The sequence below is a fragment of the Heptranchias perlo genome, chromosome 34 (assembly GCF_035084215.1).
Source record: "Heptranchias perlo isolate sHepPer1 chromosome 34, sHepPer1.hap1, whole genome shotgun sequence".
Taxonomy (NCBI): domain Eukaryota; kingdom Metazoa; phylum Chordata; class Chondrichthyes; order Hexanchiformes; family Hexanchidae; genus Heptranchias; species Heptranchias perlo.
Window position 1 is genome coordinate 6,499,425 of NC_090358.1, and position 24,686 is coordinate 6,524,110.

The 24,686-nt window shown below is 45.4% G+C and overlaps 1 protein-coding gene across 1 annotated transcript in view; it reads left to right on the forward strand.

Moving 5' to 3' along the window:
* Positions 1-12,187: 12,187 nt before the first annotated feature.
* nox5 (NADPH oxidase, EF-hand calcium binding domain 5) overlaps positions 12,188-24,686 on the forward strand; it is a 43,689-nt gene continuing 31,190 nt past the window's right edge. The window contains exons 1-5 of the mRNA XM_067971150.1: positions 12,188-12,307; positions 13,215-13,365; positions 15,574-15,784; positions 21,119-21,356; positions 23,336-23,489. Coding sequence (XP_067827251.1) covers positions 12,188-12,307; positions 13,215-13,365; positions 15,574-15,784; positions 21,119-21,356; positions 23,336-23,489 — 874 coding nt within the window. The remainder of the gene's footprint in view (positions 12,308-13,214; positions 13,366-15,573; positions 15,785-21,118; positions 21,357-23,335; positions 23,490-24,686) is intronic.

Here is a 24,686-nt window from a genome sequence, read left to right on the forward strand (position 1 = left end):
CTCGTCCCACGAGAAAAATGAATTTTGAGCCACCGGTAGCGGCCCGCAGGTAAGTTACGGGAGGGATGATTTGAGTGGGCATTGTTGGGGGGGATGCGGTGATGGCCGGGACAGTGGAGTCAGGGGGGATCACTCCTGCTCCTCCTGCCTCCCCAGAAAGGTGTTTCTTTATTCAAAAAATTAAATTAACACTTAACTTTTGTTCCAGCTAATTTTGTTAAAGGGTCCTTAAACAGGTGTTAGGCCCCTCATTAATATATTCAAGGGGCCGAATGCTTGTTTTAGGTGCCCGGCTGGGATGCCTGAAATATGGGCCCCACGAATTTAGCAGTGGGACCAATGCCTGCGCAGATTGGGCACAGGCATTGTTAAATTGGAATGCTTTCCGCTCGTTTTATGAACCGAAGAACGGATGCAACGCTTACTAATTTCTACCCCACTCTTTCCTCTTTCAAATTACAACCTCTAATCATGGCCACACAGAGATTAAACCTTCAGTTGCAAACACACATACAACCATACCCACTAGCACATGAACATATACAAAAAAAAACACAAAAATGTCAGCAGTGCGCAGCTCAAATAACTGGACAAGTAATTCACTTTGTCAAACTGCTCTATGCTTCCACAAGTACTCTTCGAAAAGCAAAAAGTATTTTATCATAGAATCGTACAATGATATAGCACAGAAGGAGGCCATTCGGACCATCGTGCCTGGGCCGGTTCTTTGAAAGAGCTATCTAATTAGTCCCACAATCCTGCAAATTTTCCCTTTTCAAGTATTTATCCAATTCCCTTTTGAAAGTTACTATTGAATCTGCTTCCACCGCCCATTCATTTTCTAAGCAGACTCTTTGATGAGAACCAGTGGGTATGGTTGATATGTGTACTATATCATGTGGAGGCCAAATGAATTCACTCCTGACTACACTGCTTGAATTACCAGAGTAGCCTTCCTTGCTCATGTAATTAACTATGCCATTAGTCCCAAGGCATCCTTGGTTTGATTCTACTTTTTAAACTTTTTTTTATTTGATGTATTGGTTAATTTTAATATAGTACATACAGGAAATTCTATTCCTAGGTTTATAAAGGCCAATCAGAACTCCTATTAATTCGACTAAACGAGTCTCGTGTAAAAACTCCAAGAACACATATGAAGAACTCCATTGGCTCCTTGTCCCCCAACACACTGCATTCAAAAATCCTGATTGTCACCTACAAATCCTGCACGTCCTTGCCCCTCCCCTACCTCCGCAATCTCCTCCAGCTCTGTGTGCCCTCTTCTCTTCTGACTTGCATTTGCATCCCACCCGACCCCCTCCCCTCTGCTGCTTATTTGGTGGGTGTCAGGGTTTTCTGCCTCCTTGATTCCACACTCAGGAACTCTCTCTCTGAATCCTTCCCTGCTTCTCTTTGCTCCTTCAAAATCTACCTCTTCAACCTTCTCTTTGATCACTTTCCCTAACTTTTCTCCTGGTTCTGCCCTTGTGATTTCTCACCTCTGTGATGCCCTTGAAGTGTTAAATGAGCTCTATAAATGGGACTTGTTGTTTGACGTGTACAATCCCTCAATTGCCCAATTGAAAGGACAGTCTGAAGATCTCCTCCTAGACCTCTGTGTAATGCCACTCTAACTGAGAATAGGCCAAGTTCGTTTTCCCACTGATATTCCCCTTACATGATTTCACCTATCTTGGCCTCACACTCGTGGAACTCTTCTTAAACCCCTCCACCTTGCTACCTCTCTAACCTTCTTCAAAACACTCCTCGAACCCTGAGAACTCACCACGTAGGAAATCACATAAAGCAGCTTGTGTCTCGCTACCTTGTATAGTGTGATGCAATGCCTACAAGTTGAGTCAAGGGTCACTTTGATGCAGTCACTTAGGAAATGTAGTTAGTAATTTAATGATCATGAGAATAAAGCCAGATAGGTGGGTTTGATGACTTTAGTGTGATTTTTAATTTTTTTAAATTCACTACTGATTAACAAGTCAATTGGGAAAGAAATCTCATTTAATCTGTTTCTTGCTTCTGATATTAAAATCAGGAAGGCAGCAGCTGAGTAAGAACAGCAAGTTGCAACTGGAACAACACGGATCCAGTGGGAAAATCCAGGAATACAAGCGGAATCGGAGCCTTAGGTAACAAGCACCTACATGTATCTGAAAACACCCGGGAAATGCAAAGTTTCATTTAAGGAGTGACCAAATCTGCACTCTAGCTGTGTTAAGATTTTTAAAAAAAAATGTTGTCCAGTTTCTCTCCCTTTCCTGAAAGCATCCACTCTTGTGAGTCATGATTCCAATCCAGGCATCAGCTAGAGCACACTTTCCTGCTGCAATCACTGGGAAGTAATCAGGAGCAAGAATGCTGGCTGATTTTTCCCTGCCTAGCTCCGGAGCCCTGAGGTGAATTGTATTGTCCCCAACTGCTGCTCTAGCTGAGAACAAATAACATAGTGCGGATGAGGAATCGAATATGAGACCTTTTGGCACTATTTCACCTCTTTACCCTCGAGGGAGCCTCGATTCTGACGTAAAGGCTACTTAGTTACGGTTTGGAATTCCCTCCATAAACCCATCCACCTTCCTCTTCTTGTAGGCTCTCCTTAAAACCCAGCTCTTTGACCAAGCTTTTGGTCACTCCATCTAATATCTCTTTCTTTGGCTCTGCGTCCATTTTTTGATTGCACCTCTGTGAAATGTTTCTCTAAGTTAAAGACGCTGTATCAATGCAAGCTCTTGCTAATAGATGGGGAGCACGGATTGATTTCATTGGCAGTGCGTCTGCGATTTCCTGACAATCCTGGTCAGGAGGCATTGATTCCGCCGGCAGCACGTACTCAGAAAATCAACCCCCAATAGGCCAATGGAAAGGGTAGACGAATAGCAGGAAACCTACCAAAATGAATAGAAAAACAAGGGCAGGGCTGCCCAGGCTCATGGATGCCCATGAGGCTCACAGAGTGATTGCTACACAATGATTTCATATACTTATTGGATTGGATGACTCTCACTCATGGGAATGTAAGTAGCATTTCACGCTAGCCTGTGACGTGTCCTGTGTATCGGCCGTATGTTCCTACGTGTCAGGTGTTGTTTGCTGCCCTCGTGCTTTCAATCTGAGCCACTCAGCGTTCGAAGTGGATGAATTAGTGGCAGTTTCGTGCTGTAAGCCCTTGTCTGCAGAGGATAAAAATTTGGAGCAACACAACTCATTTTGACCTGGATATTAAAGACATTTAAGAGGGAAGCAGCCTCGTGCGCTACTGAGCTCAGGGCTTGAAGCCTCTAGAGTCAGAGGGGATTAGTGTCAAACAATCAAAGTGTGAGTGAGTATAATTATGAAATAACTACAGCTGAACAAACCTGACAGGTAAGAAGACAAATTTAAGATGACGTTAATTGTTTCCCTGTGTCTGAATTTTGATTGTAGCTGTCACATACATAACACAGGGTTTTGGTGATATGTTGGGATATCGCAGAGTTTAGAATTGTTTCTGACACGAGTCCTGTCACCAGGAAAGATTAGATTAGATACATGATGGAAAACAATGGAAATAAGAAATGGCAAGAAATTAGATAAGTAACAGTCAGATGTCCCGTTTCAGAGCTAGGGCACTATGTCCCGCTCCTGCTACCGTCCAGAATCCTCCGCACAAGCACATTTCCCTGGGATGTTTGCGTCCGTGGGTGAGATATTTTCATGTGTTGGCTCAGGGACAAAACTATTTTCCTCGTCTTTAACTGGGGACAAAACTGGTTTGGGACTAGGGTTGCCCATCCCCCAGGATAGACCTGTAGTCTCCAGGAATTGAAGATTAATCTCCAGGACACTCCTGCAAGCGACCCTGGAGTAAAATCACGGGGGCATTAAATAAATTGTGTGTTTTTTTTTTCATTTTCTTTGAACACTTTTGTTTATTAGTTATTAAAATGTTGCAGATAGTGGGGGAGGGGGGGAGGCTGTTTGATTGACAGTCAGGAATCATCTAATCAGGTAACAGAGTCTGTTCGCTTTCCAATTGGTGTGGGAAGGCAGGGATGGGGGAGGGTGGTGACAGGATGGACGTGTCGGTGGCCGACAGTGGGGGCAGGGGTGTTGGAGGTCATGTGGTGAAATCTCCCTGAATACGCCCAACCAGAGTTGGCAACCCTATTTGGGACACAGGACGTTTGAGGAGATTCTGCTGAGCTTTGAAGCTATCTAAATTAATTTGATTACGAACCTTTGCAGCTAGCAGAGATCAAGAAATTTGCATCAGTCAGATTCAGCCTCTGCCCATCTGCCGCTGAAACCCCCATCCGTGCCCTTGTCGCTACCAGGCTCGACTATTGCACTGCCCTTCTCACCCGCCTCCCATCCTCCACTCTTCAGCTCATCCAAGATTTTGTTGCCCATATCCTATGCCGCCACAAGTCCCACTATGATACAAAGATGAGAGGAACCGCCTGGCAGGTTGTGGGTCAGATAGAAGGAGCTCGCAGGGTCACATTTGGCCTGTGGATGACATGTTGGACACCTCTGAGGTGGAGAGTAAATGATAATATTATTCCTGGCGTCCACAAAAACACTCCAGTCCTGGCGGTGGTGCCCACCGGTCGAGGAAGGCCCCAGGCGTACTGACGGACACTGCACGCTCCCTCTCCAGAGCCGTGCCGGGCAGGGACATGGCCGCGGAAGAGAGGCAGGCAGTCAGAGCGACCCCGACCCCCCCAACCCCAAGCTTCATCCATCCTGCACCTCAAGAGGAGGAAAATAAATAAATTTATATTAACAGCGTTCCGCAATGGTTTGATAACTTTCTTTGTCACTTTTGTCTTCAATCCTTGGGTCACCCATTTAAGGTAACTGAGTCTTAGAGAGATGTTTGATTAGATGTTAAATACTGGGAAATAATTAAAGTCACACACTCACATCTAACATTGCCAGGATATACTGGGTGTACTCGCTGGTTGATGCTGTCCTTGTAATGAGTTCTCAGCACAATTGTACTGGATTCCTCTGTTAAATGGGTTAACACCTAAGTACAAAAAGTGTGCGGAGGGATTGAGCACGTGCGCAGTAAGTATCCGTACAGGAACACTGGTCGGAAATTAAACCCGATTGTTCTTGTAGATGAGAGCTACATAAAGACAGAATGAGGGAAGAACCGTTTGTTTCAAATGGCAGCGACCTATCTGTGACCTAAGAATTACGGCCATAAATTACATTTATAAAACTGTAGGATTTTCAATATAAATTACTCATGCTAGTTCAAAGGATTTACATCTGTTGTTTTAAAAAAAGTTTTTATCGCCTTCTGACAGCTCAGCCCTGAGACAATAGTTTTTGCCTGGAGAATCTGACAGTTGAAATAGAGCAGCTGGTTTACACTCAGTGATCCGACCATGCTTTGCTGGTATATACCCCTCTAGATATTTACTTTTGTGCCTCATTTACGTTAGGGAAGTGAATCCAGCCACCCACCGCTCCCACTCCTGATTGTACTCCAGTTACTCCCACTGGAAAGTGCGAGAGTCGGGTGAGGCCAGGATCGGGCTTGGCTGTGATGCCCTACACAGTCGAACAGCCTGCCAAGGCTCACTGGCTAGATTGATACATAAGGAAAGGTCACTTGACTGAGGTTTTGGAAAATACCTGTGGAGCTGTACTCCAAAAGGAGTCAGCACCTGCAGGAGAGGAGGTGCAAATATTGTCAAAGAGAAGAGGCATATTTAATCACTCACTGACACTTTAATTTCAGCCCTAATAACCGTATCAGTTCTAGTTAAACTCCGGTAATAAATTGTGCCCGCTCCTAAGTCTGCTACAATATCCCTTACAGATTCTAAGCTAGCCATATCTGGTTGGCAGGCCGAGCCTGTTTATTTAGGATCTAATTAAGCACTGTGATTAGAGGCATGAAATTGTTGTACATCCTGTTTTCTGGTTCTGACATCCCTATGGCAACGATAGCCGATTTTAATCACAGATCGCTGCCTGTGAAGTAAGATTTTTGTTCAAAGAAGAAAGAATGAATGGATGTGCACGATTATAGCTCGCTGCCCATGTGTTCCTGATAGCTGATAAATGAGGATGTAACAGTGGCATGCAAATGTGATTTTTAATTTTGTTCTATTTAAATGCCTAGAACAGATACCAGTTTAACTATTCACAGCGAACATTTTATTTTTACACAATGCAGAGACAAAGGGCGCTTTAAAGAGAATGACAGCGGACAGGCCGTAACATGAGCTTTTATGTTCCGTTCAGAATTCTGTATAAAGATACAGGAGGTAATTGGTCCCCATCTCACCCGTTTTTTTCGAGGTGCAGAATTCACATTGTGGGGGAGGCAGAGGTCCAATATCGGGTGGGATCCCCACTCCCGGATGGACTCCCCAGTACCTGCAGCTCCTGCCTAAACAGGCGTTAGGAGCCATGAATATGCTAATCATAGAACATTGGAACAGGAGGAGGCCATTCAGCCCCTCGAGCCTGCCCCACCATTCAGTTAGATCATGGCTGATCTGTACCTCGACTCCCATTTGCCCGCCTTGTTTCCGTAACCCTTAATAGCCTTGCCTAACAAAAATCTATTAATCTCAGTTTTGACATTTTCAGCTGGCCGCAGTCTCAACAGCTTTTTGGGAGAAGGGAGCTTCAAATTTAGGGGGCTAATGCCGATTGTAGGACTGTGCTGCCAAATTCGTCGGTAAATAAACACAGCGGTATTTAGAGGGGCCACTGGAGGCCACCGAAGAACAGGCGAGTTTCTTGGTTTTTACTTAGGGTGCTCCTCCTGGCTCCGCAGTCGTTCTGGGCTCCGCTGCTGACCCACGCTCACCTCTGCCCACTCCCGTTCAACTCAATCCCCCCGCCCCCCACCCCTCCAGAGCTGGCTCGGAATCCGAGCTGGCCGTTATTTGTAAAGGCTGCATCGGGACAGTCGATTGGCATCCACAGCTTGCCGGTTGTATGGTAACGAGGTCTGAGGCCCAATTTGGAGTGAGCCTCGGACCTCGGTTTTCGGGTGCACGTTCCAAACGCGCCACCCACTTCAGGCCGGTTCCCGGCGCGGAACCAATTTCTCGACCACTGTTATTTTATCTTCTCAGCTGCAGGTGTTGACTGGTGCCGGGGCAAAATTGCACAGTTGCTGCCCAGTCTCTGGGACCTCACCTAAGTGGCCATTCTTCATACCCGAGCCTAAGCGGGCTATTCTGTCTTCTCTGCTGAGCTCAAGGGGCCTGAATGGCCTCCTCCTGTTCCAATGTGCCTATAATTAGCATATTCATGGGGCCTAACGCCTGTTTAGGCAGGAGCTCTGGGTACTGGGGTGTCCTTCCGGGAGTGGGGATGGGGTTCTGGAAGATCCTACCCGATATTGGTCCCCTGCCCAACGTGAATTTTGCACCTCAAAAAAAATGGGTGCGATGTATCTGTATCTTTATTCAGAATTCTGAACGGAGCATAAAAGCTCATTTTACGACCTGTCCGCTGCCATTCCCTTTAAAGCGCCCTTTGTCCCTGCATTGTGTAAAAATAAAATGTACACTGTGAATAGTTAAACTGGTATCTGTTCTACGCATTTAAATAGAACAAAATTAAAAATCACATTTGCATGCCGCTGTTACATCCTCATTTATCAGCTATCAGGAACACATGGGCAGCGAGCTATAATCGTGCACATCCATTCATTCTTTCTGCCCTCACCTGATATTCAGCTGTGCACATTCCAAGGTGCAATCATAGAATCATACAGCACAGAAGGAGGCCATTCAGCCCATTGTGCCTGTGCCGGCTGTTTGAAAGAGCTATCCAATTAGTCCCAATCCCCTGCTCTTTCCCTATAGCCCTGTAAATATTTTCCCCTTCAAGTCTTTATTCAATTCCCTTTTGAAAGTCACTATTGAATCTGCTTCCACCGCCCCTTCAGGCAGTGCGTTCCAGATCATCGTCAAGCGATAGCAAACAGGGGCAAAGAAGCCTGGCTCATTTGAACCTCCGTAGCTAAGTGCACCTTGAGAACAGTTTATGACAAGATGCGTAAAGGACTGATTCTGTCACAAGGGATTCAGTAAAGCAGAGGGCTGCACGGCCATGAGGAATCTGAAAATGAGGAGAAAGTGTCACCCTAATATCTCATCGATCGCCAACACACATGAATTGCAGGCAACTTGAAACCTCACTACAACACACTGCTGTGCCCAAAAACAAAAATGTGCTGTACTGATTTGTGTTGTACATTTGCATAATTGCCATGCAACCTCACAAATCTTTTATAAATTAGTCCTAAGCTAGCAACTGGTCTCCAACAGTAGGTGACAGCAGCATTACAGATTATGCACATTAAAGATAATTATCATTAAATAAACTTGATGGGGAAAAGAACACGTTTTACCTCCGTTAATAGAATGAGTCCCGGAGAAGGACTTGGTTTCCTCTCGTTGGGATACATCAATGACATTGTAAACATAATAGGGAGGCTTTTTCTAATGAAATCGGTAAAGTGTTCCAAAAGAGTGAGTTTATGATTTCATTAAAAAATTACAACGGAGGACATCTCCTTCAACAAGGTGCATTTTTCATGCAATAATATTTGGTAAACCGCATTTTTTTGGAATCATAGAATCATACAGCACAGAAGGAGGCAATTCGGCCCATCGTGTCTGTGCCGGCTCTTTGAAAGAGCTATCTAATTTAGTCCCACACCCCTTCTCTTTCCCCATAGCCCTGCAAATGTCTCCTTTTTTAGTATATATCCAATTCCCTTTTGAAAGTTACTATTGAATCTGCTACCACCACATTTTCATTCCGGATCATATTAAGAGGAAGAAGAGTTGGAAGAGCCATGATGAGGCAATGCAGAAATGATATGACGGCCCCGAAATTTCTTGGGGTTTGCGATCAAAGCGGTTACACTGGATTGTGCCCACTGGTGCCCCCCATTGTTGAGATGCAGGGTCCGGGGAGGGCACTTAATTAGCATTTGCCCGGTGGGCACCTGCAACACCACTACAGGCACATCTTAAGTGCCTGCCTGCCCCAAGCTGCTGGGAAATCTGGCCTTTTAACTCCCGGCATGCTCCGACACTGACTCCCGCCTGAAACCGGCAGGAATGACGCCACCGCCGGGGAGATGGAGTCAAAACTGATGGGGGAATGGGGCCAGGCCACCACCGAGGACCTACGGAAATGGTTCCCGGCAAGGTAAGTAAGGATGGGGAGGGCGGGGGTTTGCAAGTCTGCAAACGGGGCAAGGGAGGCCCATCCCACAAGGAAACCTGGACCTCCAGTGCCCTAGATTCTTGTTGCCGTCAGTTTTCGCTGGCAGGTTGGACACTGTGTGGGCCGTAGTCAGGCCCGCGGTTAAAATGCCAAACCCGTGCTGATTGCGTCACCGGGAACATGACTTTGCCATTTAAATTAGGCCCCTGCTCGTCTGGGACGGGTGGCCTTCCTGTACCTGAATTTCAGGCAATTAAAAATGGGTGGGAACGCAGCACCCCGTCTTGCTGAAGGGGAGGGGGGGCTAAAATTGGCCTTTCAATCACATGTTTTTAAGTGAATGAATATGATCTGCCAAGTACTTTCTCACAAAGGCATTGCCTCTTCAAACCTGTTTTTATGCTGGCTCCGTTTTAAATTTGGATTCTGAGAGAGCTGTGAGTCTGTGAGCTGCCTCCTGGTATTTACACTGGTAAATCCAGCTCCCTTATCCTAGCAGCAGTCTTATAGGTCTCTGTGGATCTACAAGCCTGCCAGTGGGGTAAGAGAGCTAGTTTTAATACTGAGAATGCCAAGAGCCAGCTCACGGATTCTGGTCTCACACAATCCTAATTAAAATAACGGCATTAGATGCATGCTAAATAGTTACACGACCCTCGAGCAGGTAGAAGATCAGCCATGATCTTATTGAATGGCAGAACAGGCTCGAGGGGCTGTATGACCTACTCCTGCTCCTATTTCTTATGTTGCAAGGCAGCTTGTTACACTGAAGGCTTTAGAGTCTAAGAATATTAGAAGCATGAGAGGAGAACGTTCGAAGCATTACGGGGCTTGACGGGGTAGATGATGGGAGGCTATTTCCCCTGGCTGGAGAGTCTAGAACTAGAGGTCATAGTCTCAGGATAAGGGGTCAGCCATTTAGGACTGAGGTGAGGAGGAATTACTTCACTCAGAGGGTAGTGAATCTTTGGAATTCTCTACCCCGGAGGGCTGTGGATGCTCAGTCGTTGAGTATATTTAAGACTGAGGTTGATAGATTTTTGGACTCTAAGGGAATCAAGGGATATGGGGATCGGGCGGGAAAGTAGAGTTGAGGTCAAAGATCAGCCATGATCTTATTGAATGGCGGAGCAGGCTCGAGGGGCCTTATGGCCTATCCCAGCTCCTATTTCTTATTTTCTTATGAGATGGTCATTTGATCCATTGAGACCTTTGCTTCCACAGACCAATGTGGATGCTACCCCCCATGTATCTAAACTCCTGAGGGAAGTTTCTGCAAAGCTTCTCCTTGCCACATAGGGTTGCCAACCCTCCAGGTTTGGCCTGGAGTCTCCAGAAATTGAATATTAATCTCCAGGACACTGCTGTGAGCAACCCAGGGAGAAAAATCATGGGGGCATTTTTAAAAAAAAATTGTGGTTTTTTTTCATTTTCTTTAAACACTTTCATTGGTTCTAAAAATATTAGAGATAAGGGAAAAAAGGCTGTTTGATTGACAGTCAAGATTCATCCACTCAGGCGACGAAGAGACTGTATAGTTTCCACTCGACGTGGAAAGGCAGTGTGTTAGGAGGATGGACCTGTCGGGAGACCAATGGCGGGAGTGCGAGGGCGGGGCAGTGATGAAAACTCCAGGAATACGTCCAATCAGAGTTGGCGACCCTATTGCCACATTACCTTCCCCATCCTCCAAAATAATTGGGCAAAACTTCAGAATAACTACCCAACTTTAGAATCTACCATATTCACCTTGGACTGATTGTTTTCCAGGGCATGATATTCCCATAGTCTCCGTATCAAAAGAGTCAACCCCTTCCAAGGTTTGCTCTTCTCTGCCTATATTTACACTTATATCTTCCATTCCTATCCTAATCAGATATTTATCCATCTCCTTTTTAAAAGACTTGATCAGCACACTGGTTGAAACTTGTTAATTTTGTGTTCATGTGCGCAAGCCTGCCATTACATGGAAACATGGACATTTTAACACAGAAGGAAGCCATTCGGCCCTTCTTCCCTGCACTGAATCTAAGCCTCTCTATGGAGCTGGTTTTACACAGTCCCCTATTCCAGCTTTCTCCCCAAATCCTCTCTCCCCATACCACTCTCTGTAAGTAATTACCAGTACCTTTCTGAATGCTGTAATCAATTTAACATAGATCACCAACTGTGGCAAATCACTCACAATCCAATGACTTTTAGTAAAGAAGTATTTTTTATTCTCCATCTTTGTGTATACCGTGCTTATTTTATGATCATGGTCTTTTGTGTTCAGTTAATCTACCAATGGAAATATATTATCTTTGCACCTCACCATTTTGAAGTCTTAGATCCCCATCTCAATCTTTTCTTTAATGAAACCAAGTTCAGTTTTGTGAGTGACTCTTCATAACTTTTAAATTAGCTGAAACCGAAACAGGAAATGCTGAAAATATACAGCAGGCCCTTCAGCATTTGAAAGGAGAAGATCAATTAATGACTTTACATGAGAACCCACATGCTGAAATTCCACTTTCATCTCTGAATCCTCCCCAATACATCAATGTTCTTTTGAAGTCTTGGTGCTCAAAGCTGCATGTACTATTACAAACATGGCCTCCCCAGTGATCTGATAAAGGCAGAATAACATCTGCGACAAAATTAATCCTTTCAAATTGTTCACTATGGCTAAAGGTTCAAACACTAGGGGACACAAGTTAGGAATAAGGAACGAAATGAGGTGGAACATTTTCACCTAATGGTTCTTAGACTTGCAAAATAAGTTACCAAAGAAGGCCATCGAAGCGGATGGAATAAATGGTCAAAGACAATTCTTTTGCGTTTCTAGAGAAATGATTGAGGACTTTGGTGAGAAGAGTGGCGGTCGGGCTGACCTTTGGAAAAAGGGACTGGGTTGTTGATCCTAGTGAGGTTTTTCCTGTTCCTAAATATTGTTCTGTTTTTTAACCATCTCTTGTCTTGCAGCACAATGAGTGTAGACGATGATGCCAAATGGTTGGAATGGGTAACCAAGCAGTTTGAAAGTATTGCTGGTGAGGATAAAGAGATCGACTTGGAAGAGTTCAAGACAGCGCTCAAAGTAAAAGAGGCAAGCTTACGTTCTTAACACAAAGAGAATATTTTATGACTGTTGCTAATTCAAAACTCAGCAGTTTCAGATTTTTATAGATACAATAAAAATAAGAATATAGAGAGAGTCTTCCTCTGTGTAGCAGAATTGTAAATGTGTTTTATAAAGAACATGTTTACAATTTTTAATACAAATGACACGCAGAGAAAATCTTCTTTGCTAAGTTTATGTTCATTACTATATAATATGATAATATTATAGTATCATATTATACATAATAAAACATAATATATTATCATATTATACATAATTATATTAGCATATTATACATAATATCATATAATATTATACCAATTGTTGCAGCAGTTTTTTTTAATCTTAAATTGTGTTTTATGTTCATCGTTAAATGTACATCGAGTGTTCTGGGAACTATTCAAAAAAGAGTTGATTATTTTGTTTGTAACACTGTGATCAGAATGTGAATGTATAATGAGGTTTGTCCAATGCCACACTGTTCAATGTTCGGCCACAAACATCAGCCAATAGCAGGAAAGTTCTTCACAAATTTTCAGCCGGCGGACAGTATAAAGAAAGAATCATGGAATCATACAGCACAGATAAGGCCATTCAGCCCATCGTACATGTGCCAGCTCGTTCTGCAATGGACTGCCTGAAAGGGTGGTGGAAGCCGATTCAGTAATGACTTTCAAAAGTGAATAGGATAAATACTTGAAAAGGAAAAATTTGCAGGGCCATGGGGAAGAGCGGGGGAGTGGGTCTAATTGGATAGCTCTTTCAAAGAGCATGATGGGCTGAACGGCCTCTTTCTGTGCTGTATGATTCTATCAATATTTAGTATGTTACATCACAGGTAGCTTTCTTTCTTTTTGGAAACTAATATGCTTCTTTTGTATCCTTTCCTTAGTCTTTCTTTGCAGAAAGGTTTTTCGCTCTGTTTGACTCTGATGGGAGTGGCACCATAAGTCTGGATGAATTACTGAAGGCCCTGAATCTCCTTACTCATGGAAGTGAAACAGACAAACTACGATTCCTTTTCCAAGTCTATGATGTAGATGGTAATATCTCTATCTGGGTACATTCATTGATCGGCATCCCTTTGAGAGTAAAAGCTCATTTGATTTTTGTAGCACGTACAAAGTAATGAAAATCCCAGTAGCATACTGCAAACAAAAACTGATTTTCTTGTTTTTGCTTTATTGATAGACTTAAGTCAGGGGCCAGGATATCACTAAAGTTGAAAATAATAGAAGAAAAGATGAGGAAATGAGGAAATAGCGATTAGGTGAAGTCAGGGTTTTTAAAAGCCAACAGAATGAAGGAGGAAGACTGAGGGATGCGAAGAATTCCACAGTTTTGAAGTCCTGGGAAAGAATGAGTTAGAGTAGGAGAAGGTGCAGTTAGTCTTGATTTTGACACAGTGAGAATGCATGAAGGAGGAAGAATGTGTAAGGTGACTTACTTGAACTCCAGGAGGACAAGAGGGGAAAGAGAAATGTCCATAATAACATCAATAAAAGAGGGAGAGACACGCATAAAGGTTGTGACATATTGAGAGAAGTTGGACGCTCAATGAGCTGAAAGAAGGGTTGACTATCAGATGACGAGGTTTTTCTTGCCTACTGTCCAGGAGCATGAGAGAGGTGGTAGTGAGCCTTCAATCTCTCTCATGCTCCTGGACAGCAGGCGGATATGGGAGCAGCATTTAAATATCAGGTGGACTTAAGCTATGTAGCGACTCAAGAGTCATTGAGGGGGGATAAAAGGGGGAACGAAGTGCTTTGGGAGTGAAGCTTCTAGAAGGCAGCTTTAGTAAAGAAGGAAATGAGAACATTCCACTTGAGGTAGAAGTAGATGGTGAGGCAAAGAATTACAAAAGTTGAAAAAGGAGTAAGGGTGAAGCTATCAAAAGGAAGATGTGGTAAATGTATGAGAGACATGAAGAATCTGTGTTTTTGAAAGGAACAAGATTTTCAGTACCCCATCAAAGATTAGGGAGAAGATCAAGATCTAGTGATTGCATCATTGCATCATCCAACGCACTTTCCTTCTTCCCTAAATCCTCACCGTGCTGAAATCAAAACTCATTGTACCACCTCCTGTTCCAACTCATCCTTTCTCAGGATCTCAAAAAGTGTGGATGATATTCAGAGTTAAATTCAACTTCGACAGGGTGCGAAAGGGGGTGGGGACACCCAACGGTAAGGAAAATCAGGAGAGGTATATAGCGGGCAGCCAATTTGCTCCCCTGCCGAAGTTGAATTTTACCCCCTTTATTTCTCTCAGCCATTTCTTCGTCCCACAATTGTCAAGCTTTTTAAATCCGATGCATCGTTTAACATCACTTCCTGATCTACTTAATCTTCTTTCCTGCTGTTTGTAACCTTGGTGGTGTCCTGCATCTTGAATATTCGCCTAGGTTTTCAACGAAAGAAAGCTTCGCTCTTGCAAATTCTAATATCATCTGATGAAGAATTATGGGATTACTGCTTTGTATCTCATATCGTATATCTTCACTCTATGTATGATCTATTTCAAGTCCTCAGTGAGATTACTCCCTGTAATCATTCCCAGGCATCCACTGATGTATGTGTAAACCATCCGATCATCCCTGTAACTGATTGCCATACCCATTATTCTGTGTAAAGTTATTTGAACCCCTCAGGTACATTATTGCCTTGTGATCACTCACATTTATCCATTATTCTCTATACAACACACTGATGCCCTGCTTTCTTGGTTAATCAATTTGACTGCTCAATTGATTAGTAATCTTTTACTTACTGCCTTGTTTTTGGTCACATTTTTTACATAGAATTACATAGAGATTACAAGACAGAAACAGGCCATTGGGCCCAACCAGTCTATGTTGGTGTTTATCTTCCACGCGAGCAGTAGCCCTAATCCTATGTGCCCGGCCTGTTCCCATATCTCTTTATACCACTTCCCTTGAACCACCTATCTAACCTATTCTTAAATGTTGACATGATCTCTGCCTCACTCAGAAATTCCAGTAGTGCATTTCAAAGCTTTACAACCCTTTGTGTAAGAAAGTTTCTCCTGCTCTCTGTCCTAATTCTCTTACAGTTAAGCTTATATCTAGGTCCCCTCGTCCTAGACCCCTCAACAACGGGAAACAGTCTGTTCCTCTCTACTCTTGCTCCATCCCTTCATAATTTCAAACAGCTCTCTCCAATCACCCTGTAATCTCTGTTCTAATGAAAACAGCCCCGTGTTATTATTGCTGTAACTATATCGAATCACAGGCAGTGGCTCCATAGACCCCGATGAGTTACGCACCGTCCTCAAATCCTGTTTACGGGAAAGTGCCATTTCATTACCAGAGGAGAAGCTTGATGACCTCACGCTGGCACTCTTCGAATCCGCTGACAAAGACAGCAGTGGCACCATCACCTTCGAGGAGCTCAAGGAAGAGCTGGAGAACTTCCCAGAAGTAATGGAGAACCTGACAATAAGGTAATGCTCGAGGAATGAATTTGGCTTCAATCCGTTTCCTGGCCGGCAACCAATCCACAGCACAAATTGCTCACATTTTGGTTTTAACTGGCGATAAATTTTCAGTCTCACTTAAACGCCTAATAAGTCTGATAGATGCAAGAAATGGAATTGTATCATTGGTGCAGTGAGAGCTATGCTTCTGGGATTGATGGTTAGTTCATTGTTGGGGAAAAGAAGAGGAAGCTTTAACCTGCATCTAACCCACACGATAACTGACCTCAGACTGGTTGATCAAGTCACTGGGTACCAAAATTGGAACCTGTTCTTTCCCTAAAGCCTTTCTTTAAAAGCATAAGAGTTGCCAAGAAAAATTTACAGTTAGAAAAAGGTAATTTTTCTCCTTATTTCGTACGAAGATAATGGGGGCGATTTTCAAGTAGCGCACAAAACATTGGAATAGCTGCCCTGCCCGCCCGTTGGTGCCGGTGTGAGGCCCAAGCTATGTGAGATCTGGGCCTCATCAATATGCCACCAGCGAGGTGTGGGTTCCCTGCTGGAGCTCGCTGGTTCGGGTTGGGGGGGAGAGGGCGGCTCCCATGCTGAACTGGCTGGCAGGTGGGCGGGAGGTGATCCGGGATTGGGGGTGGAGGGGGTGTGCCTCAAAGGGGCTGGCAGTGGCACGAAGATTTTTTGGGGGCCCAGGAGGAGAACACTAAAAGAAAACTTAAAGTTTCCTGGGCCGTTTTTTGAGCACTCTCCAGCAGGCCCTTTAAGAATCACTGGTTAAGCCGTTCATCGGCTGGTAGAAATGGACGGAGCAGAACACGCTCTCCACCCATTTGTAGCTGAAAATTGCAATTGGGATCCTACAACCGGCATAGGACCCTGATTTGCATATTTAAGCAGCCGTCCGACTGTTTTAGGCAGGCAGGCTGCTCGTCCATTTACTGGCCCACCTGAAAATTGCATCAGATGGGCCTAGGGCGCCACCCGACTTTCAAATGCTGGCCGCCCGCTTTTCAGGCTAGGAGTGGGTGTCTGGCAGTCAAAGATCGACCCCAGTGACTCTTGCTGGGGGATAATTGCTGCTAGAGGCCCTGGCAGCCCTCCAATACTTTACATAAGTGGCAATTCATCATGTGCATCATGGTGGTCACACAATGAAGTCCAATTCCATCCTCACCCAACACACTCCCAGAAGGGGTCACAGGCGCAGGGACCCTGGCTACTTTTCCCTCTCCTCACCCCATAGATACTGAGGCTAATTGTAGTGACCAATTCCCAGCGGAGAACTTCTGACAACACAAACCATACCTGAGACCTTCCCGTATGTCTCTTGGCCCGTGCAATCAGCTCATTCAATCTTCAGTTTCACCAGAATCAACCACTGGCTTGATCAAGACTCTCAACCAAGCGGCATGGAAGATTAAAATTTCTATAGAAGGTCCATGCACTTCTTGGACATTTACAATAAACCCTCTAACTGCTTTCAGCAACAGGGAAGTTTAATCACGCGTAGACGAGGGCTTATATTGTAAGCAAGCGTATGATGCCTTTTGACAGTTGAAACAGTTAATTCTATTTATATGTCCGTGACACAAAGAGCCTAAGGTCTAAGTGTGTGTGAAGACCTGCTGGTTAATGTGGAGCTGCGTAGAGTTGAACTGTCAAATGGGCAATTGATACATTGACCCTTATTCCAAAGTTGTTCGGTGTTCAGCTGAAATTACGAAGCTCTAAAAGCACCCAATTAAAGACTGATATTCAAATCAGATAGTCTGTATGTGACACCTGTTACACTCATGCTTTAAAGAGTTGACATGTAGACTGTCAGTTGGTGCTTTTAAAACAACTACTTGTGTTTATATAGCATCCCAAGGCGCTTCACATCAAACAAATTTTGACACTGAGCCACATAAGGAGATATTAGGACCGGGACCTTGGTCAAAGAGGTAGGTTTTAAGGAGCATCTTAAAGGAGGAGAGAGAGGTAGAGAGGCGGAGAGGTTTAGGGAGGGAATTCCAGAGCTTAGGACCTAGACAGCTGAAGGCACTGCCACCAATGGTGGAGTGTTGAAAATCGGGGTTGCGCAAAAGGCCAGAATTGGAGGAGCGCAGAGATCTCGGAGGGTTGTAGGGCTGGAGGAGGTTACAGAGATAGGGAGGGGCGAGGCCATGGTGAAATTCGAAAACAAGGAAGAGCATCTTGAAATTGAGACATTGCCGGACTGGGAGCCAATGTAGGTCAGCGAGCACAGGGATGATGGGTGAATGGGACTTGGTGCGAGTTAGGATACGGGCAGCAGAGTTTTGGATGATCACACGAGTGCAGCCAGCTACAGATGGATAGATCTCCCACAGTCTATCTGTGCTTCAGAGGCATAAACAAGCCAACATTCCAGGGACAGATGACTCCTTGAAAATGTGTCTCTGTGATGCTGCAGCCAATGCAAGGAAACTGGTCCCTTTGACAAAAGCAAAATATTGCGGATGCTGGAAATCTGAAATAAAAATAGAAAATGCTGGAAGCACTCAACAGGTCAGGCAGCATCTGTGGAGAGAGAAACAGAGTTAACGTTTCAGATCGATGACCTTTCATCAGAACTGGAAGTAGTTAGAGATTTAACAGTTTATAAGCAAGTACAGAGCCGGGGAAAGGGGGGAGGGGGAGGAGGAACGAACAAAAGGGAAGGTCTGTGATAGGGAGGAGGACAGGCGTGATTAAAATAAAAAAGGGATGATGGTGCAGGGCAAAAGGGGGTGGGAATGGGACAAGATGTCCCTTTGATGTTAACGCAGAGAACAGGTCCCCTCTGTTGACCTCTAGGGTAGATTTTAACCTGCAATGCTGGACGGAATACTGGCGGTAGGGGATTGGACGCCCGTTATACACCCCGCCCAATCAACAACCGCCCATTACACCCCCCCCCCCGATCGACAACCGCCCGTTATACACCCACCCCGATCGACAACCGCCCGTTACACACCACGCCCAATCAATAGCCGCCCGTTACACACCCCGCCCAATCAATAGCCGCCCGTTACACACACCCCCGATCGACAACCGCCCGTTACACACCCCGCCCAATCAATAGCCGCCGGTTATACACCCCGCCCAGTCGACAACCGCCCATTACACACCCCGCCCAATCAATAGCCGCCCGTTACACACCCCGCCCAGTCGACAACTGCCCGTTACACACCCCGCCCAGTCGACAACCGCCCGTTACACACCCCGCCCAATCAACAACCGCCCGTTACACACCCCGCCCAGTCGACAACCGCCCGTTACACACCCCGCCCAATCAACAACTGCCCGTTACACACCCTGCCCAATCAACAACTGCCCGTTACACACCCCGCCCAATCAATAGCCACCCGTTACACACCCTGCCCAATCAACAACCGCCCGTTACACACCCCGCCCAATCAATAGCCGCCGGTTATACACCCTGCCCAATCAATAGCCGCCCGTTACACACCCTGCCCAATCAACAACCGCCCATTACACCCCCCCCCCCCGATCGACAACCGCCCGTTACACACCACGCCCAATCAATAGCCGCCGGTTATACACCCCGCCCAATCAATAGCCGCCCGTTACACACCCCGCCCAATCAATAGCCGCCCATTACACACCCTGCCCAATCAACAACCGCCCGTTACACACCCCGCCCAATCAATAGCCGCCCGTTACACACCCCGCCCAATCAATAGCCGCCCATTACACACCCTGCCCAATCAACAACCGCCCGTTACACACCCCGCCCAGTCGACAACCGCCCGTTACACACCCCGCCCATTCAATAGCCGCCGGTTATACACCCTGCCCAATCAACAACCGCCCGTTACACACCCTGCCCAATCAACAACCGCCCGTTACACACCCCGCCCATTCAATAGCCGCCGGTTATACACCCTGCCCAATCAACAACTGCCCGTTACACACCCCGCCCAATCAATAGCCGCCCGTTACACACCCTGCCCAATCAACAACCGCCCGTTACACACCCCGCCCAATCAATAGCCGCCGGTTATACACCCTGCCCAATCAATAGCCGCCCGTTACACACCCTGCCCAATCAACAACCGCCCATTACACACCCCCCCCGATCGACAACCGCCCGTTACACACCACGCCCAATCAATAGCCGCCGGTTATACACCCCGCCCAATCAATAGCCGCCCGTTACACACCCCGCCCAATCAATAGCCGCCCATTACACACCCTGCCCGATCGACAACCTCCCGTTACACACCCGCCAGATCGACAACCTCCCGTTACACACCCTGCCTGATCGACAACCGCCTGTTATTAGTGACTATCATATTTATGGCCCCACATTCCCACAAGTAGAAACATCTTCTCTACGTCAACCCTATCAAACCATTTCATAATCTTAAAAGACCAGGTCACCCCTCAGCCTTCTCTTTTCTAGCGAAAAGATCCCCAGCCTGTTCAATCTTTTCTGATAGGTATAACCTCTCAGTTCTGGTACGATCCTTGTAAATCTTTTTTTGCACCTTCTCCAGTATCTCTATATTGTTTTTACAATACGGAGACCAGAACTGGGCGTAGCCTTTCATTTACTGAGATCACCAATCTTTCGACACAGCTCAGTATCAGCCGGTTTTATTTTTGAGAGCAGATACAGTGTTGAGGGGAAAGCAGGGCAGTGAGGTTAGTCCTAGACTGCCCTAGCAAAGAGCCAGCAGGCACAATGGGACGAATGGGTTCCTTCTGTGCTGCTAACCTCTAACTTAAAAAGAGAGGAGATACTTAAAAAATATGCATGGAAAGAAACTGAAAGCCATATGTTCAAGTGAACTGATATGTTTGGAAGCGGAGTGGTGAATTTCGTTGCTGGACTTTGCCTTTGATTGCCAAGGGAATTCAGCATCTCCAGCAAGTGTATTGCACTGGATCTCAGTATGTCTCGTGGAGAGAATGCCTCACAGTAGGGCAGTCCCATTCTGAGCGTAGAAAAGTTGAACAGGAAAGTCCATTGTACTTCACACTATCAGCTCAAACACAGTGGCATTAATATCATGATGTGGAGATGCCGGTGATGGACTGGGGTGGACAAATGTAAGGAGTTGTACAACACCAGGTTATAGTCCAACAGCTTTATTTGAAATCACAAGCTTTCGGAGCTTTGCTCCTTCGTCAGGTCACCTGACGAAGGAGCAAAGCTCCGAAAGCTGGTGATTTCAAATAAAGCTGTTGGACTATAACCTGGTGTTGTACAACTCCTTACATTAATATCAGCCTCGGGGAAGCCTGCCATTAACACATGCCGCTCCACTGAAGGAAGACAGCAGCTAATTTGGTAACATTTTTGTCTTTCTACAGTGCTGCCAATTGGTTAAAGCCGCCGTCTACAGAGAAATACAAGAGACAGACCCCACGGTACCTGACTCCAGCCTATTGGCACAATAATAGCCGCAAACTGCTCTTCATGTGTTGCTACATCCTGGTCAACATCTTTCTTTTCACCTTTGCGGCATTGAAGTATACCAGCGTTGGTGGGTGGGTCATGTTGGCGAAAGGCTGTGGGCAGTGCCTCAACTTCAATTGTACCTTCATCGCAGTGAGTACTGACACACATTCCTATTTAAAGTAAATCTTCTTGCGGTGACTTTAAATTATGGGCGAAAGCTCTCGGGTTTCCACGCTAGTTTAGCGGGTTAATTCACCAGCCAGTGTGCTACTGAGCCATACAGGACAGAGAGGTCCTAGGTTCAGTCCTTGGACTGTGCTGAGTTAATTTCAGCCAGGAAGACAGTAGGTGTGCCAATACTGGCTGCAATGACCTAGCTATGGAGTGCAAAGTCAATCAGGATTCCTGTTCCTGAGTGCTATCTATTGACCCCTACTGGAAAATGCATGTATAAGTGCCAAGTGACGATGGGGTCAAACACGCCTGTATTCTCCCTCCCGCCCCCAGAGTTGAATAGGCTGCTGACTCTCAGGGTAATTTTGACTTTGGGCGATAGTGTAAAATGGATGATTGAAAATGGAAATGAAAGTCGGGAGAAATGTATAATGGGTGGCTGATCTGATATCCAGGACAAAGCAGCCCGCTTGATTGGCACCCCATCCACCACCCTAAACATTCACTCCCTTCACCACCGCCGCACCGTGGCTGCAGTGTGTACCATCCACAGGATGCACTGCAGCAACTCGCCAAGGCTTCTTCGACAGCACCTCCCAAACCCGTGACCTCTACCACCTAGAAGGACAAGGGCAGCAGGCACCTGGGAACAACACCACCTGCATGTTCCCCTCCAAGTCACACACCATCCTGACTTGGAAATATATCGCCGTTCCTTCATCGTCGCTGGGTCAAAATCCTGGAACTCCCTTCCTAACAGCACTGTGGGAGAACCTTCACCACACGGTGTGCAGCGGTTCAAGAAGGCGTCTCACCATCACCTTCTCAAGGGCAATTAGGGACGGGCAATAAATGCTGGCCTCGCCAGCGACGCCCACATCCCATGAATGAATAAAAAAAATCATCTGTTTTACACTATCTCGCAAAGTCAAAATTCCCCTCACTGACTTTGTTCACATATGAAGAATGACCGTTTGAGCAAGGCACTAATGGTTGCCGACCCCTGTGTAACCTCTCTCTCCTCCCAGCATCAGCAGTGTCCTTAGGGACATTCGGAGAGATTTAAAAGAGGTGTTCAAAATCATGGAGGATTTTGATAGAGTAAATAAGGAGAAACTGTTTCCAGTGGCAGAAAGGTCAGTAACCAGAGGACACAGATTTAAGGTAATTGGCAAAAGAACCGGAGGCGAGATGAGGAGAAATATTTTTACGCAGCGAGTTGTTATGATCTGGAATGCACTGTCTGAAAGGGCGGTGGAAGCAGATTCAATAGTAACTTTCAAAAGGGAATTGGTTAAATACTTGAAGGGGGAAAATTTGCAGGGCTGTGGGGAGAGGGCAGGGAGAGTGGGACTAATTGGATAACTCTTTCAAAGAGCCGGCACAGGCACGATGGGACGAATAGCCTCCTTCTGTGTTGTATCATTCTATGATTCTATGAGGAGAAAATTGAGAACTTTGGCAAACGGAGAAAGAAAATTAATATGAAAGGCAATGGCTGAGGGAATATAATCAAGGCCACAAGAGTTCCAATTCTTTGAAAACCCAGTTGAAAAGTTGCATCATCAGGGAGTGATACAAAGCAAAATTAGGCTCTTCCACACAGGAGGAATATTGACTCACACCAATCTGATGCACCTAATAGCCAGCTGGAGAGAACGATTAGCAGTAGGCCTGGGAACAGATCCCGTGGCTGCTGACATTGGATGTGGTTCATCATCCAGGGAGATGGAGAGTAAAACTGAATAAAAATAACTTAAATAATAAGCCCTAACTGAAGAGGCCAGCTGATCTTGAGTCTGATGGGAAATCACCATTCATTTCAGAAAAACAAGTTCACTTGCGCCGGACCTCGGAACAAATTTGTGTTCAGTGATCATTGTTTCTGTTATTATTTGTGTTACAGGAACTTAAGATTATTTGAGCTAAACCTTAAGTACTTTTACATCTTAAAGGTCCTTATGTTGCGCCGATGTCTGACCTGGTTAAGAACAACCTGGTTGGTGCGGGTTCTACCCATGGACCAACATGTACTCTTGCACCAGCTGGTGGGATTTGCCATATTTGGACTGACTGTCGTTCATTCAATTGCACATGTCGTGAACTTTGGTAAGTGTTTGTTCAAAAACAGTGATAGACAATATCATTTACATATTAAAGCACCTTCTTTGTAAAATAAGAATTTTTTTTCAATCAGTTTTTAAAAGTGAGCGTGAGGTTCAGGATTTCTTTGAAGAAAACACTCAAACTAACTCATTGACTTTGATTACCCAAACATGATGGTTTCATATTGTATCACCAATCGAACCTCTGTAATATCTTATTTATACATTTTGATTTTTTTAATGCTTGTCAAGGAGACAGATGCAGGGGAACTGCAGGGGAATGGACTTTTCTCCCATTTGTTCTATCCATTACCTCCATCTAGTACTCCCAATGGGTCAGGTCCAGAGTAAAGCTTCGTCAATGTCCCTTAATCACAATCTCAGATGAACCTTTACCGTACCAGCGATACATCTACATTTCCTGAACAACATGTCTCTAGCAACTTTCTGAATGAGAATGCAAAGTCACATCCTTGTCTATAACAATAACAATGTGCATTTATATCGTGCATTTAACGTAGTAAAACATCCCAAGGCACTTCACAGGAGTGTTATCAAACAAAATTTGACACCGAGCCACATAAAGAGATATCAGGACAGATGAGCAAAAGCTTGGTCAAGGAGGTAGGTTTTAAGGAGCGTCTTAAAGGATGAGAGAGAGGGAGAGAGGTTTAGGAAGGGAACTCGAGAGCTTAGGGCCTAGACAACTGAAGGCACGGCCACCAATAGTGGAGTGATGAAAATCAGGGATGGCCAAAAGGTTAGAATTGGAGGAGCGCAGAAATCTTGGAGGGTTGTAGGGCTGGAGGAGGTTATAGAGATAGAGGAGCAAGGCCACGGCCTAGCCCCACACTACCTCTCCAGGTCTATTTCCCTTCTGAAAACTCCGCTCCTCTGATTCTGGCCTTCTTTTCGTGCCCCTTCCCTTCGCCCCACCATTGGTAGCCGAGCCTTCACTCACATCGGTCCTACTCTCAAAGTCACACCCTAGACTTCTTTGTCTTTCCAACTTTAAAGATCTTCTCAAACCCATCTCTTCAGCCAAGCTTTCCACCCCTTTTCCCAACCTCTGTCTTCCTGGCTTGGTTTTCATTCCCTATCATCAGACCAGTGAAGCTCATCGGAATGATTTCCGTGGTCTTTTGCTAACGTTGCTTCTCACATGATCGGAAGACAGGACATCTCACGAAGTTATAATACT